Here is a 17,814-nt window from a genome sequence, read left to right on the forward strand (position 1 = left end):
TGAATTTATGTTTTGATATTTGTTAAATTATTTTATATTTTAAATTTTTTTGTTTTGGGTTAATTAGATATTAGACATTAGTAAAACATAATTATTAACTCTTAATCCAGTCAAAATTGAATTAAAATTCGTTGACTGTTAAATTTTAATAGTTCCGTCCAATTCGGACTAAATGTGATCCGTTTTTATTTGTGAGGGACTGAATAATTCAAAAGATAATGTTTTGGACCAAAATCATAAAATCGTCCTATGTTTAGGACCAAAAATGACCTTTACTCATTTAATTAAGATTCGTAAAACAGTGGCGGAAAGTAATCCGCCATTAGATCAATGGCGGAAAATCCACCACTAATATTAATTTTTTTAAAATATTTATATAGCTTATTTTAAAAATAATTTATAGTTCCGGAATAAATCCGCCACTGGTGTGGGTAAATTAAAATCCGCCACTATTCCGTGAATATTCCGCCACTAAATATTCTAGCAGATTATCCGCCACTATTATTGGCTGATTATTTCCGCCACTATTATTGCCGGATTATTTCCGCCACTAATATAGATAATTTTTGTAGTGTTTTTTTTTATTTTATCAATTTGTCATTCTCAAAACTACTAAAAAGAAAACGTTGATTATTGAGTAAATTAAAATTCAAAAATTAATATTTAATTTCTAAAGTTAGGAGCATTTATAATTTAACCAACTTTATTATTTAATGACTATTATTCCAAAAAATATGTACTTACCATCGTTCTCGTAATAGATGCACACTTGGATAATGACATGAGATTTTAAAAAATACTCCTTCCATCCTATAAAAATATGGACAATGGGTATAACACGATAATTAAGATAAAATTGGTAAAGCAAGAGAGAGAAGAAAAATGATATGGTAAAGTAAGAGAGATGAGGAGAACAGAAAAATAATTTTTTACGTGTTAAGTGAGTTAAGTGAAATGAGAAAATATTATATGTATTTATATTAATGTAAAAGATATTTTTTTTATAAAAAAATGTGATAGTTTGGGTGGAATAAACGAAAAAGAAAATTGTCACAGTTGGACCAAGAGAGTATTAATAGATTTGATAGTTCCCATCCGAGTAGAAGAACGAAAATTTTTAAATAAAAAATGAAACAATGCTTATAAATGGAGTGCGGCGGTTATATAAAAAAACGTAATTATTGGTGTGTAATTCCAGCAATCAACAATGGTGGAGCTCAGTTTTATGCTGGGGATTTTAGGTATCAAATCACAACCCGAATTCATACTAACAGCCAAACACAAATCTCGTAGGAGTATTAATTACTTTTCATCTCTGTTTTTTTTTTCTCAGGTAACATCTCCGCGTTTCTAATACTGCTTTCGCCTATGTAAGTTCAGTTTTCAATCTCGTAACATCAATTGGAATATCTTCAATTGGCGATTCCGATTGGTATTTTTTTTTGCAGAGGAACATTCGCGAGGATAGTGAAAAAGCGATCGACGGAAGATTTCTCGAGCTTCCCATACATATGTATGGTGTTGAATGCATCGCTGTGGACTTACTACGGAATCATCAAACCAGATGCGTTTCTCGTAGCTACAGTTAATGGATCTGGCATCGTTATATCCACCGTCTACCTCTTTCTCTATCTCGCATTTGCTCCTCCTAAGATCAGGGTAAATTCAATTTCGTTGTTTGATATTTTGGATTTTCTGAGTTCTGCACACAAAGTGTTTGATGAAATGCTTACTGAAACAAAAAATTGCAATATCAATATGAGTGGTTTTCAGGCGAGGACGGCGGCGATAGCGGCGGTGATGGATATAGGGTGTGTGGTGGTGGCGATTTGGGTGAGTAGGTTTGAATTGGAGGGAGAATCAAGCATCAATTTCACTGGGTTTCTGTGTGCGTGTTTTAACATTCTTCGATACGCTTCGCCTTTGTCTATCATGGTATGAAATTAGCTACTGTTTTACTCATTTTTCATATGTTTGCATAAGTAAAAATAGTCTATGCTAATTTTATGTACTCCATTATTGTGCAATCAAAGATAAATATTTTATTCCTCATTTTTTTAAATCAATCGTGATCGCGACATAAGAAAAGGACAAATTGGAATGTGTAGTGCTGACATAGATGAACTTTAGAAAATTAGTTTATAGAGTTTAAATGTAAGACTTTTCTTTCTCTAATTAGATTTTTTTTGTTACGTACCCCCTTTCCCACTCAAGATCTTGCACATTCTTGAATGCCACATGATTCTAGAAAGTGTTATTAGATAGAGCAAGTAGAGATAAATATATAGTTGAATATTTTAATAATAGAAGATGAAAGAGGAAAGAGTGATTACTTTACAAATATAGAAAGTTGACATTTTGGGTGACACAAACTAGAAAAGAAATGTGGACATCTTGAATTGAGATAAAAGGATTATGAAATAGTATATCTATTTTTTTACTGAACTTGATCATTTTCATTTTCGAATACCTAACTTTCCTCTGTTACTTTCTTAGATGCCAACAGAAATTTCCATGGATAATAATACTTCTATAGGGTCGTATTATATACTACCAAACTAGTTTTAAACACTAAGAATCAAACACATAATTATAAAATAATGTAGAGTCTATTATAATTGTATTTGTAGTTCATTAAATAGAATTCAAAGATTTAAAAACAATAACTTCATCTGACGCAATTTATAAATCCAATGTTCATTATAAGTTTGTTATTAATTTATTATAATGAACTTCGAGTGATCTTATAATGATGTTCGTTGTTTAGCGTTTAAGACCGGTTTGATATTGATTATAGTCCTACTCCTATATGCAAAACATCATAACAAAAACAAATGGAGTAAACATATATAAGGGCTAGATCTGATTCTGCAATAAAACTTCACTATATTTATATATTTATTTTTCAGAGACAAGTGGTGATAACTAAGAGTGTAGAATACATGCCACTCTTGCTTTCAATTTGTCTATGCGCCAATGGACTCACCTGGGCTACTTACGCGATGCTAGTTCGTGACATTTTTCTCCTTGTAAGTCTCCTATTTGCTTTACTTTATTTTATATTGCCCTCTCAAATTACATTTCTCTCGATAACGTGCTTCCAAAAAACTTAGATTATCACACCTTCATTAGTTATGGATTAATCATAATCTCTGACCCTAACTATTTTAAAAAATTATTCTTATCCTATGTTTAGATTCTTATATTTTTAAAATTTTTGATTTATCCAATGACGGAGTTATGAATCACTTTACCCAAATCATAGACATTCTAAATGCAGTTTTATATTGAAAATACAGTGACTTAGTTAGAGGCATTATGATTTTACCATAATCTAAATTTAAATGTAATTTTATACTCCCTCCGTCTCATAGTAGATGTCACACTTAGAAAATGACACAAAATTTTAGAAGATGTTATTTTGTGTGTTAAGTGGTAAGAGAAAATATAATTTTACAATTGATGTGAGAATGGTTTTTTTCTAAAAGAGGAAATGTGACCTTTTTTGTTGGACAAACTAAAAAGGAAAGTTTGACATCTACTATGGAATGAAGGGAGTATTATTTTTTATTTTTATTAATCATTTAATTTGTAGTAGTTTATGTTTAGTCATTCCTTATTTACTAGGATTGCTATAAAATTTGATTTTTTAATTTTGAAAATAAATCTAATCTAATCTATTTTGATAGATTTGTATTAGGATTTCTTATTCCATTTGCTTATATATAGAATTGGTAGCTGTTTTACTCATCTCTCGATTTTTTTTTCTTTATATTCTCTTCTCCGCTTCTTCTTCTTTCTCCTTGTTAGAAAGAAAAGTTTTCATACATAATTCCTTTTCTTCAGCCCAAGTAGTAGTATTAGATAAATTAATTTAAGATTAACTTATTTTTAAATTATAGATTACCTTTCTCTATTTCATTAAAATCTATTATTATATTAACGTTAGTGTCCTCATACTGACCAAATCCTATTCACCTATTTCATAAAAATTCTACAATTATGTTAACATAAAGGTGCTCATTTTGAGCACATTATATTCACCTATTTCATAAATAAAATCCCTAGTTCTTGTTTTTCAAACTTTGCTTTCAAAAAGAATTAAGTTTCTTCACAGTAACTATTGCAACTAATAATCTTTTTAGGAGCATTACTTTATGCTCTCAAAAACCATAAAAAAGAAAATTATAGTATATAACCTAAAACAAGGATAAAAGAAAACCATTGATGATCACAATTTCGTTTTTAAAGAAAAAATAAAGAAAATATAATGCTTAAATGTTAGTTAAATTAGTGCCAACCCTCATGCTATACACGATTCATTTTTTTTTTCGTTGTATTAATTTCATATTTTCAATTAATCAAAGAGCATAAGAAATATCATTATGTAGACTTTAAAAATCACAATTACTTAATAACAAAATTTATTAGATAACTATCGATAAACATAAAATAAAAATAAGTTTAGAATTAATAGTAACTCTTGTTCATTACAAAACTTTTAAATCTCTACTACAAAGGCAACAAAACACACTTTTTAACAACTAAGTATTAGTCACAACATATACAGTTGAGTACCGAAACACCATGAATTGAAATAATTGTCATTTGAAATTTAAGATTGGTTTTGCAATATTGTTTTTTACTAGTAAGAAATTTCTAATCAATTTGTTATAATGATCTTCGGTATAACTGTAATGCTTTTTTAATTAATATTTATATTTATCTTATTTTGTGTACATGTACATGACACAATAATTACAATAAATTAATTTATATAAACACATATTTGGTTTTCACATGAGGTAAAATTAAAAAAAAAAGTTAATTTAAATAACCCGTGATACAAAATAAATTAGATTTTGTCGAATTATTGGAATAAATTAGATTTGAAAAATATGGGAATTATATTTTTATGGAAAATTTTGAGAAGTTATAATAATATTTAGTATTTTTTGATATTATAAAAGTTTGTATTAATTTAAATAAAGAATTTAACTACGAATAATTAGTCAATACTCAATAGATTGAAGTATATTGGCCTGGTGGGACAGTTCTTATAATCCTAACTAATTAGCAATAATTAGGAGTATATTTGACTTATATCTATCTAAAATAGCATTAGGATATTATTTGTGAAAACATTAAATATAAATTATGAATGAAAATAAAGGCATTATAGCATAACGACATTTTGTCAAAAAATAATTTTCCAAATATAAATTACGGTGAAGAAAGACACTCGTTAATTATTGCTAGATTATGTAATGCGTGACATAAACAAGTTTTTTCAATGTTGAGATTTTTTTAGAATGAAAACTTACGTTGAGATTTTTTTAGTTTGACAAATACTAAATTTTGGACACCAATTGTGATTTAATTTACCCATTGATTTAATTTCGTTTGGCTGATTAACTTCACATTGTTTTTTACTTCGGCGTAGTTCTTCTCTATATGGAAATTGTGATTACAAAGAGAATATAGCATAATGTGTTGTACATAAATATATGAAGGTACCGCATAGCATGGGGTTTTTACTTGGAGTATCACAGTTAGTACTCTATGCTATGTATAGACAAGCAAAGTCATCAAATAATGCAATTGGAATTGGTGATTTGGAAGAGAGATGTGAACATCACCAACAACTCCTTGTTCCATCTCTACATTGATTATTCATGTGTACTAAAATTTTATGCTGTCCAAATATGGAGCAACTAATTTCACTAGTAGTGCAATGATTTACAGTATGTGTTTTTTATTTTTACTATAAAAATTAGTTTTTACGTTAATAAACCCATGTATATTGCTAGATGTTCAAATGAACAACCATTGCTTGAATTTCTTAAGCATTAAAAATTCATTTAATCTCACTATAATACAACGCCTTTATATGTTATCTGCATTAGTTTAAGTGTTTTTATTTTTATTGTTTAAATGGCTACTAAACTAATCGTTTTAAATTGGTTACTAAATTTTAATTTATTTCAAATTAATTACTAAACTTTATAATCATTTATGGTTAATTCAATTTTTTTCCTTAAGCTTTATAATCATTTAAAGTTTATATCATTTTTTTACTTAATTCTATTCCATGTGGCAATTAAAATGCCACATAGATTTTCCTTTTAATCACACCTATATTATACTAATATTTAGAGCATCTGGAATGGCGGACTTCCGCGCGGAATTCCCACGAACGTCCAGGAATTCCTTCACGGAAGTCCGCCATTAGGCGTGCCCGCCACGGATACGGAATTGGGTTGAGGACGTCGCAGGTCCGCGGCGTTAAGCGGAATTCCGCGAGGACGTCCGCCATTGCATCGACTCCCGCAGAATTTCGTTTTATTTCATTTTTTTTGGTAATGTCTATATATACCGCTCGTTGAACTTCGTTTCATTTCGCACCACTTGTTTTAACAAGTTTCTCTCTCTCTAAATTTCTTTTATATAATAGTAATGGCTGGTAGTGGTAGTGGTAGTGGTAGTGGCCATCATGAAGACGTAATGGCTCCGATTTGGGCACGTGTGCGGGAGGCCGCGACAAGAGAGGAACAAGGGGCCTCGGCGCCGGCGGTGCCTTGACCCATCCACCGTCGCACATAGTACCCCGCGACCACCTCGCTGCCCACCGTTGGTTGTACGAGGACTACTTTGCGCCGGAGCCACGGTTTGGGGAGACCCTATTCCGGCGACGGTTTAGGATGCAACGGCCGCTGTTTATGCGTATCGTTGGCGCTTTGGAGCGCCGATACGGGTATTTCAGGGTGCGGGAGGATGCAGCGGGTAAACCCGGCCACACACCGATTCAGAAGTGCACTGCCGCACTCAGGCAGTTGGCGTACGGAGGTGCGGCGGGCATGTTCGACGAGTACCTCCACATCGGCGAGTCGACTGCCCGCGACTGCCTGAAGTATTTTTGTCAGGGCGTTAGGGAGATATTCGGGGATAGGTATCTTCGGAAGCCTACCCCCGAAGATTGTCAGGCTCTGCTGGATATGCACGGGGCTCAGCACGGCTTCCCGGGGATGCTGGGCAGCATAGATTGTATGCACTGGGAATGGAAGAACTGCCACGCTGCATGGAAAGGGATGTACACTACCAGTTTCAAGGCCAAGAATCCCACGATGATCCTTGAAGCGGTAGCTTACTACCGGTTGTGGATATGGTATGCCTATTTTGGAGTAGCCGGGTCGAACAACGACATCAACGTCCTCCAGTCGTCGCCCCTTTTCAACAACCAGTGCATGGGCGTCGGTCCGGCTGTCAACTTCGTCGCCAACGGCAACCAGCACAACATGGGCTATTATTTGGCGGATGGGATATACCCGATGTTGCCCGTCTTTGTGAAGACGATCAGATGCCCAACGGATGCGAAGAAGGTATACTTTGTGCAACGTCAGGAGGCAGCGCGCAAGGATGTGGAGCGGGCATTTGGTGTGCTCCAGGCTCGATGGGCGGCAGTGAAGGGTCCATCACGGCTGTGGTACGTTGACAGCGTCGCCGACATCATGTACGCATATATTATCATGCACAACATGATCGTCGAAGATAAAGGTCCAGCACTGACCGATTGGGCCAATGATGATGTTGATGCTGCGGGTCCAATCCACAGCGTGGCCACTAGCAATGTACGCATGGGGATTCCCCATGACGACGTCGATCGAGTCTGTGCATTTGTCGACATGCGCCAAAAACAAGCCCACGTTCGACTCCAGAACAATATTATTGAAGAAGTGTGGCAGCGTATGGGTCTTCGTTGATGTAGTTTTTAATTATTGAAATGTATTTTTTTTATTTGGTGAAATGTATTTTTCTTATTTTAATGGTATTTTTTCCTTATTTTCGTCGAAATTTTAATTACGTAAATTGTTTACTTCCGAAAATTATTGAATTTGTGAATTTGTGATTTTTTTTAATGTGGGAATTCCGTCGGGAATTCCGCAGGGGAATTCTGCCACTGTGTAGTGGGAAGTCCGTATGACGTGGCAGTGCAGTGGGAAGTTCTTATGACGTGCCAGAAGGTGTTTTTGGGAATTTCGCGGGGGAATTCCGCCGGGACATCCGCACCACTTCGGATGCCCTTACATACTTATCCCAATTACAGGATTCCGGAAGATGACCTAAACTCAAACAATATTTGAACTAACCCAAACACATCAATAAACTCAGTAGAAGATGGTGACCTAATTCATTAGCTTCTAGTATCGTTTTATTCATACACAATCTGAAGCTGAAATTGAAAGACTCATTTTTTCTTGCTTGTGGGGAACATATTTTCATTTTCGTAAGATCATCTTGCTGGGAATTGGGAGCTTCTCATTTGCGAAAATTCTTTCAGAATTGATCAAAGCTTTCATTTGCTGAAGCTTATTTAGGAAGTTGGAAATAAATTTCTTTTGCAAATTACTCTTTCGCTCAATTTGTCCAATGATGGTGGAAATATTATATAAGGTGTGATTAATTAAATGCCACATGGCATATAATTAAGTAAAAAATAATTTAATCACACCTTAAATGTATTACTCCATCCGTTCCTGAAAATTGGTCATATTTCATTTTCTGCATTCGTTTTAAAAAAATGATAATAAATAGCTAAAGTGGAGAGATGGTAAAGTAAGAGAGAGAATAACATAGATGAGAGTCTTCTTTACATTATTCTCACTTATTTTACCCTCTCTCCACTTTAACTATTTATTATCATTTTTTAAAAACGAGTGCAAAAATGAAATGTGATAAATTTTCAGGGACGGATTGAGTATAAAGTATGGAGTTCAGTGATTAATTTAGAACCAATCAAAGTTTAATAACCAATTTCATACAATTATGATACTCCCCCAGTCACACAAGAATATGTACTATTTCCTTTTTAGTCCATCCCACAAGAATATGCAGCTTCTAATTTTGAAAACTCTTTTTTCTCTAATGAGGTGAGACTCATTCTCCACTAACTTTAATTACTTTTTGTCTCTACCTCTCTATTACTTTACTAATTTTATATTAAAACCCGTCCCGGCCCAAAGTGCTTATTATTGAGAAATTAGAGTTTTAGTTGGTTGGAAAGTGGCATGATTTTGTTAAAAATTTTATTGTAATAAACAAGATATATAGTAATTCGACATATTTTTCAGAGAGGTGTTTTGAGGGCATCTATACATATATAAAAAAAGAGCTTTGGCCATTATTTTAAATACTTATAAGTTTTGGACAAGATTTTAAATACTCATGCAATTATTTTGAATACTTATATAATAGGTGGCAGTTTCAAAAGAAGACCTTATTCTTAATATATGAATTTTATGTTATTGCAGTTACAATATATATTGAAAGACGTTTCAGGAGTAAATTAAATAATGATTAATTTCCTATTAAATAATTAGAAGTTCACCAATGGAAATAGGAATCTAAATTCACGTTTCATTTTAGAAAATAACTACTCTTAATATCAAATTTTAGATAATGTCAAACACAGACGAAATTTAAGCTAAAAGTCTTGTCACCCTTTAACAAGAAATTAATTATTAGAGCAGATCATGGTTTATCATCTAATTTGCTTTATTTCTTAATATCAAATTTTAGATAATGTCAAACACAGACGAAATTTAAGCTAAAAGTCTTGTCACCCTTCAACAAGAAATTAATTATTAGAGCAGATCATGGTTTATCATCTAATTTGCTTTATTTCTAACTTTTGTCATTCACAGTTATTCGATGAATTTAAATTACACAACGAGTTTAAATATGTTTTTAACCTTCACAAAAGTTTGCAAGTGGTGTCACAATATGCTTACTGTTACTACTAATTAAATTCTTTTAATCTTTATCAAACCATTAAATATAATAACTATTGCAATACATCCTTAATTCTCTTTATAGCACCCAATTTAATAAGCCAAAAACCGATTGGAACCAAACATTAATAATATTTTTGTAGATTTTGGTATTGGGAAATGTAGAAATTAATGAACTAAAAATATCGAACTGAATTTGAGAGAATGAACATCTTTATTGATCATTCAAGTCGTGTGTTTACAACTCCAAACACTAGCTATTTATAGAAGAAGCCATCTTAAGTAACTTATAACTAATATTCTTTATTCACATTTGCTGAGTCATTGCTGACTCACGGCTGACTAGGCTCCAGCTATGTGACAGCTGGACGCGGGCATTACTCATGTACGAGCTTCTTCATCCATGCACCCGCACTTTTCTTCCATGCATACGCTTTGCTATCTTCAATATGCCCCGTCGAGATGGACTATACAAACTATTGAAGTTCATCTTGTCAAGTATAGATTGAAAGGCCGTATCTCCCAGTGGTTTGGTAAATATGTCTGCAATTTGAAGATTATTCCTGACATGTAAGGGCTTGATAACGCCTTGACGAAACCTTTCTCTAACCGTGTGACAATCAATTTCTATATGCTTCGTTCTTTCATGAAAAACTGGGTTTGAGCATATGTGAATTGCCGATTAGTTGTCACAATATAGAGGTACTGCTCTTTCTGTCTTTACTCCAAATTCTTCAAGCAAAGTTTTAGCCCACACAACTTCACAAGTTGCCTGCGCCATTGCTCGATACTCTGCCTTGGCTGAAGATCTAGAGACTGTATTTTGCTTCTTAGCTTTCCATGAAAACAAAGAGTTGCCAAGGAACAAACAATATCCAGTCATAGACTTCCTTGTATCCGGGCACGCTGCCCAATCTGCATCTGAAAAGATGCTTAACACAGGCTTACTGCTGCTAGAGTAGAAGAGTCCATGACCTGGGGTTCTTTGCAGATATCTTAGAACTTTCTCAGCCGCATGCCAATGATCTATACATGGTTTTGAAACATATTGGCTTAATTTGTGCACGGCATAAGTGATGTCTCGTCTAGTAATGCACAAATATAGAAGTCTTCCAATCAATCTTCTATATTTAGATGGATCATCTAACAAAGCTCCAGATTCTAGTTGTAATTTCTTCATGGGATCCATAGATGTTGTTGATGGTTTGCATCCCAGAAGCCCTTCATCATTGATTAAATCCATAGCATATTTCCTTTGTGATATTTGGATTGCCTTTTTATTCCTTGCAATCTCAATGCCTAGAAAATACTTGGGCACTCCCAAGTCTTTGAACTTGAAATGCTTTGACAGAAATTCCTTGAAGCTTTCAGTCATCTGAGGATTTGTGGTTGCCACCAAAATATCATCCATATAGACTACTATGCCAAAGAAACCTGTTGTATTACTCTTGTAGAAGAATGAATGGTCAGAGGTTGATTGTTGTAGTCCAAAGTCTCTCAGAACTTCTGATAATTTGAGGTACCACTGCCTAGAGGCTTGTTTGAGTCCATATAGGGATTTCTTTAGTTTACAGACTAGTGTTGAGTCATGAGTGGCCCCTTCAACAACAAGTCTGTCAACCTCAAGGCCTGGTGGAGTAGTCATGTATATCTCTTCTTCTAGATCACCATATAGGAAAGCATTGTTGACATCTAAATGGCTAAGTGACCAGCCATAAATGGCACCTAAAGCAAGCATCATCTTTACTGTTGTGAGTTTGGCAACATGAGATAATGTATCCAAAAAATCGATACCCACAAGTTGTGTGAAGCCCTTGGCCACAAGCCTAGCTTTGAATCTCTCCACAGTGGCATCTGCATGATATTTAACCTTGTAGATCCATTTGCAATCAATAGGGAACTTTCCTGGTTGCAGCACAGTGATGTTCCAGGTATTATTTCTGATCAAGGCTGACAACTCATCTTGCATAGCCAACTGCCACTCTTTGATCACAGAGGCTTGTGTATATGTGTGGGGTTCATATATAGCAGACATGGTGATGATGTATTTAAGGTACACGGGAGATAGATTGGACAAGCTGAAGTAAGAAGAGATGGGATAGAGGGAGGAAGAAGCAACAGAGTTGCAGATATAATCAGTTAAGTGTGTAGGAGATTTTGTGATTCTGCCAGATTTTGTAATAGTGGGAGTAGAGGGTTTAGAATGAGGATAAGTTACAGAAATTGGAGTAGGTGAGTGTATAGGTGTGGATGTAGTAGAAGAGGTGGAGGGATGAGGGGCTGCTCTTTGTGGATTAGGATCAGGAAATTTGGAAGATGGAAGATGAGCCAGAGGAAAGATATCTTCATGAAATACCACATTCCTGGAGATTATCTCTTGCATGTTGTCTAAATTGAGAAGTTTATATCCCTTGAAACCAGTAGGGTATCCCAACAAGACACACTTAGTTTCTCGGGGAGAGAACTTGTCTCTGTCTCTATGCAATGTCTCTATGCAATGTAGAAGCATAGCAGAGACAACCTATAATTCTCAAATGAGAGTATGAAGGGGGTTTGTCAAAAAGCATATGGAATGGTGTGAGATTATTAGGAAGAACTGAGGAGGGAGTTCTGTTTATCAGATATGATGCACCAAGGATGCAATCCCCCCAGAATTGAATAGGTAAATGGGATTGAAACAGCAAGCTCCTAGCAACATATAATAGATGCTTATGTTTCCTTTCAACTCTAGCATTTTGTTGGGGAGTTTCAACACAAGAATGTTGAACAACAGTTCCAAAAGAAGAGTATAAGGAAGACAAATTGAACTCTGGGGCATTATCAAATCTGATGGCTTTGATATTTTTACTGAACTGTGTGAGTACAGTATTGAAAAACCGAGTTAGGATAGGTTTGACATCTGATTTGTTTTGCATGAGAAAAGTCCAAACAAATCTGGAATGATCATCAACAATGGTGAGAAAGTATTTATATCCTTGGTGTGTGTTTGGAGAGAAAGAGCCCCAGACATCACAGTGAATAAGATCAAATGAGTGTTTAGCAACATTATCAGAAATTTGAAATGGCAGATGTTGCTGTTTTGCAAGAGGACATATATCACACAATGAATGAATTTTATTTGAGAATGATAGAGTTTCTGACATAGTTTTCAGCTTGCTAAAAGATAAATGTCCTAATCTCTTATGCCAAACATCAATGTTAACAACTGAATTGACATAAGAAGAATGTGGAACAGATAAAGGTGAAGAAATGGGAATTGAAGGAGCAGAAGGACCTTGGGTTACACCTTGCTCAGGACTCACATCTAGTGTGTATAGTTTTCCCAATTTTCTACCCTTCCCAATCACAATGGCCTGAGAAGCTTCCTTGATTTGAATGGAATTATGAGTTAAGGTCACATTGCAAGACAAGGAACTGGTTAAAGAGCTGATGGAGATCAGATTAAATGAGAAAGATGGAACAAACAATACAGAATGGAGAGTGATATTAGGCGTTAGGCAGATAGTTCCTATGTGAGTTATAGGTGCAGTGGCTCCATTTGGAAGTTTGACAGAGACATTTTGGACAGGTTATGCTGACTTGAATAGAGATAAATTGCAACAAACATGATGCGTTGCTCCTGTATCTAGGAGCCAAATAGGTGAAGGCATAGATACATTAGCTACAAGATGATGATATAGAGTAGTACCTGTGAAATGAGGAGAGTGAGATTGTATAGGAGATGAAGTTTGTTGTGAGGCTGATGGAGGAATGGAAGGAGATCCAGTGGCAAGTTGACTTTGCAGCAGAGTTATCCGCTGTTGGCACTGATCAAATGTAGGCATTGCTGATGGAGTAGAGGATTTATCACTGGAATCAGGTAGACTATCATCCACAAAATTAACAGATTTAGGAGCAGCATAGTTTCTTCAGTTAGAACTTGGTTTGAACTTTCCTTTGCCAAAAGTTGGTGGAAAACCGTGGAGAGAGAAACATTTATCAACCGTGTGGTTTGTTTTTCAACAGTGAGAGCACAATCTACCTCGATTGAAGGCAGCATTGGTTGAATAAGGCTGTTCACTTGAAGACGGTGGCAGAGCATGAGTGTATTTTGGAGTATGAATGCCACCTATAGTGCGCTGCCTTTCTTCTTGGAGAACTAATGAGAAAGCTTTTAGACAAGGTAGGTAGAGGAACCATTGATAATATGTGAGAACGGATCTGAGAATAAGAGGAGTTTAATCCGATCAAAAATTGCATGACACATTTTGCTTCCTGGTGAATGTGCCATTTTGTAGCATTCTGGCACCTGCAGGTTGTGCAAACACACCATGAGAGTGGTTGAGTATGCTTAGAGCATCCACAACCGTGCTCTTGCCAACGAGCACGGTTGTGGGCCCGGCCACACTTTTTCTGCCTACTCTTAGGCAAGAGCACAACACCCACATCTGTGCTCTTCCGCAAGAACGAGCACAAGGGTCCTACCATTCCATTATTCAATTTAAATAAAAACATTTCCATAAAATTAAAATACATTAAAAATACATGGAATAATATTACAAAATACATTAAAATTTAAAAATTACAGAATTACATAATTAAAATCCTAAAAAATAAAAATTACATAATTAAAATCCTAAAAATTAAAAATTACATAATTAAACTCCTACAAATTAAAAATTACATAATTAAACAACTAAAATTAAAAAAACCCACTACTCGTGGCCGAATTTCGCCCAAATGGATGATGAATGTGTGTATTTATAGATGATTTTGGGATTAATTTTTTTTAAAAAAAATTCAAAAAAAAAATTCAAAAAAATGGTAATAAAATCTGTATATTTTTGGGAATCCGAAAATATTTTTTTTTTTAGTTTTTGGTATTATTTTTTATTTAAAAAAAAAAGAAAAAAAAATGTCAACGGCCAATAGAAACGCGTCACGTCACCCTGCTCGCTGGCACGGACGTGCTCTTAGCTAAGAGCACGTCCGTACCAGCGGCGGACAACCATGTCCTTGCCAGCGGCAAGGACGGACGGACGGCGTGTTGCCACCGTTGTGGATGCTCTTTTACTCATCCCAAACTATCCGGAGATTGGTGAAGTAGTTGTTGATGTCATCATCTCCTTGAGTCAGAGACATGATTCTCTGCTTGAGTTGATAGATGCGAGCTGAATCGCATTGTGAAAAACGATCACGTAGATCTAACCAAATTTCTTTCGCATCATCGAGATACATGATGCTAGAACATATTTTAGGTGATAAGGAGTTCCTGATCCATGAAACTACCATGCTGTTGCAACGAATCCAAGCATGATATAGAAGATCATCATCCTGTGGCTTCAACAATGTGCCATTGACGAACAACAACTTGTTCTTTGCTAAGAGTGCGGTAGACATAGATCGACTCCAATTGATGTAATTGGAGCCTTCAAGGACTTGAGAGAATAGTTGAAGGCCAGGATTGTCGCTTGGATGAAAATAATACGGACTAGAGAAGTCCTCCGCTGGTTGGATCTGGTTGGCACCACCGCCACCATGCTGAGCCATTGGAGAAGAAGTAAATCGGAGAAATGTAGCGGAATTTGGAAAGGATTTCACTGATACCATGTAGAAATAAATGAACTAAAAATATCGAACTGAATTTGAGAGAATGAAGATCTTTATTGATCATTCAAGACGTGTGTTTATAACTCCAAACACTAGCTATTTATAGAAGAAGCTAATTAACATCTTAACTAACTTATAACTAACATTCTTTATTCACATTTGCTGAGTCATTGCTGACTCACGGCTGACTAGGCTCCAGCTATGTGATAGCTGAACGCGGGCATTACTCATGTACGAGCTTCTTCATCCATGCACCCGCACTTTTCTTCCATGCATACGCTTTGCTATCTTCAACAGGGAATTTAAAAAGGTTTTCTTTTGGTCTTATGTTTAATGGAGAAAATGAAAGGATTTGGAAGAGCCTGTAACACCCTGAGTTTTTGTGCATTAGTTTTGGAGTATAAAAAAAAATTTGGACGAAAAGACAATAGGAATTAAAGTGCGAGGAATTTCAAATTTTATGAACTACAATTGTTGGAAAAAGGGAATGCCAAGAATTTCATGGGAATAATGGAAGCTACTTTTCACCTATGGGACTACACCTTGCATAATTGGAATGCTTTGGTACATGTGTTATGTAACTAAGGAAGAGTGGATTCCTACTTTACAAAGTCTAGTTTGTATAGGGAGACAAATTAAGAAAAATACAATTGATGGAGGGAAGTTAATCTAGAAGGAGATCTCTTCCATGTTCCTCTCGATTCCTTCTCCAAGAAGGGCCAACTGTACCCGCAAGAATAAGCACCAAGAGGGGTTAGGAAATTTTTCAACCAAAATCTTAGGCTTGGGAACTTTATCAAAATAGTAAGAATGTGAAGTTGTGATGGACTATTCATGACATAGGGACAAGGAGCATGATCTCCCAAATCTTCCCAGAAAGGGGATGAAGATAAAGAGGTTGGAAAAGGTGAGCTTAGGCACAAACCATAAGAGGATAGCTCCTGCAGGAGCAAGACCCTAGGAGACCAAAAAGTTGCATAACCTCCAATGATTTCACCAATTTGGCAAGAGGGCTTTTGTCATGGAAGGAAACCATAGCTCATTAAGAAGCCAAAACTAGTGGCTATATAAAGGACCGTCTCCCCCTTCTCCCACCACACTCCAACACCCTCAAGGTTTCGAAAATCAGGAGAGGCAGTGGCAGTTCCACAGACAGCAAGTTAACCAAAATACTCCCCTCTGCATCATAATACAACCTCATGCTCAAGAACTTAGACTTATCAAAGGATTCCCACACCATAGTACACGATGATGCTCAACAATCAAATTATCACGTAGCAAATCAGGGCTGCCTAAACTAAGTAGAGGGGCTGTCCGGCGACGACGCTGCAGTAGAGACAGCGGCGGCGGTGGTGCTGTTGCGTCGGATTAAGGAGACGAGCAGCAACCGATAACAGACATTCCGACGCCAATGTCTGCTGGGGAGTTCCGAAATAGAGCTCGGATTCCCGATTTTGAGGTGGGTTGGATCGGAGATAGGAAAAGAGGAGTTGTTGCTTGGGTTTTCCTTTCGTTTGCAATTAAATTGGGAGAAAAGGAGAAAAGAAGAGACGGCCGACGACGGCGCCACCGATGGAGAAGGAGAGAGTGACAAGCTGTAGGCCTTTCATCCCTATTTGGGAATTTGAAATTTTGAGAGAGAGGGAGAGTGTTAAATTCTCTAAATTCTGTCCCACATCAACTTGGTGAATATCCCATCTAATCTATATAAGTGTGGATAACCCTTCCCCTTATGAGGCCTTTTAAGGGTGAGTGGCCCATTTCTAATATGGTATCAGAGCGGGCCCAAGTCGATGATGGTTTTCTCTTTATCTCTTATCTACCTCACGAGTGGAAGACCGTTGTCCTTTCCTGCCCACATCGATGATGGTTTCTCTTGCATTGCCTACCCACGTGATGGAAGACCGATGTCCTTTCCAGCCCACACGTGAGGGGGCGTGTTAAATTCTCTAAATTCTGTCCCACATCGACTTGGTGAAGATCCCATCTAATCTATATAAGTGTGAATAACCCTCCCCCTTATGAGGCCTTTTAAGGGGTGAGTGACCCATTTCTAATAGAGAGCTGAGAGACAGCCAGCGCTGGTGGAGCTCTGACGAATCTCGACGGCGGGTGTGAGTCGCCGGAAGGAGTGAGGAAGGTTGGAGGTAAGGCTCCGCTACTGTGCTTGCTTCAATTAGGGATTTTTTGAGACTGGAAGGTGAAATGAGGGAGAAAACCGATGGTGGAGGAAGAATGAGAGATTTCGAAAAAAAGGATTAAATTCGCAGGCCTTTCGGATTCTCTTCGTTGACCTTTCGAAATATGGGATCGTGGCATGCGAATTTTTCGGTGATCGGAATTTTCGAATTTTTATCAATTTCATCTTCTTTTTTCTTAGAGCATCCACAGTGGTGCGGAATTCCAGGGGGAATCCCAAAAAACACCTCATGCCACG

General features: G+C 36.1%; 2 protein-coding genes across 3 annotated transcripts; one reads left to right on the forward strand and one right to left on the reverse strand.

Annotated features, from left to right (window-relative positions):
• Positions 1 to 1,102: 1,102 nt before the first annotated feature.
• Positions 1,103 to 8,141, forward strand: LOC121744319 (bidirectional sugar transporter SWEET17-like). Of its 2 annotated transcripts, none has more exons than XM_042137822.1 (6): positions 1,103 to 1,241; positions 1,334 to 1,370; positions 1,449 to 1,659; positions 1,774 to 1,935; positions 2,910 to 3,029; positions 7,945 to 8,141. In XM_042137822.1, the coding sequence occupies exons 1-6, from the start codon at positions 1,208 to 1,210 to the stop codon at positions 7,963 to 7,965; spliced, it is 585 nt and encodes a 194-aa protein (XP_041993756.1). In that variant the 5' UTR covers positions 1,103 to 1,207; the 3' UTR covers positions 7,966 to 8,141. The 2 variants fall into 2 exon arrangements, with proteins under 2 accessions (XP_041993756.1, XP_041993755.1); XM_042137821.1 differs by lacking the exon at positions 7,945 to 8,141 and adding an exon at positions 5,514 to 5,789.
• A 6,696-nt stretch (positions 8,142 to 14,837) lies between these two features.
• Positions 14,838 to 15,317, reverse strand: LOC121745873. Its single transcript, XM_042139817.1, has one exon. The coding sequence runs from the start codon at positions 15,315 to 15,317 to the stop codon at positions 14,838 to 14,840; it is 480 nt and encodes a 159-aa protein (XP_041995751.1).
• Between the last annotated feature and the right edge of the window lie 2,497 nt (positions 15,318 to 17,814).

This window comes from Salvia splendens, chromosome 8, assembly GCF_004379255.2.
Source record: "Salvia splendens isolate huo1 chromosome 8, SspV2, whole genome shotgun sequence".
In the NCBI taxonomy this organism is placed as follows: Eukaryota; Viridiplantae; Streptophyta; class Magnoliopsida; order Lamiales; family Lamiaceae; genus Salvia; species Salvia splendens.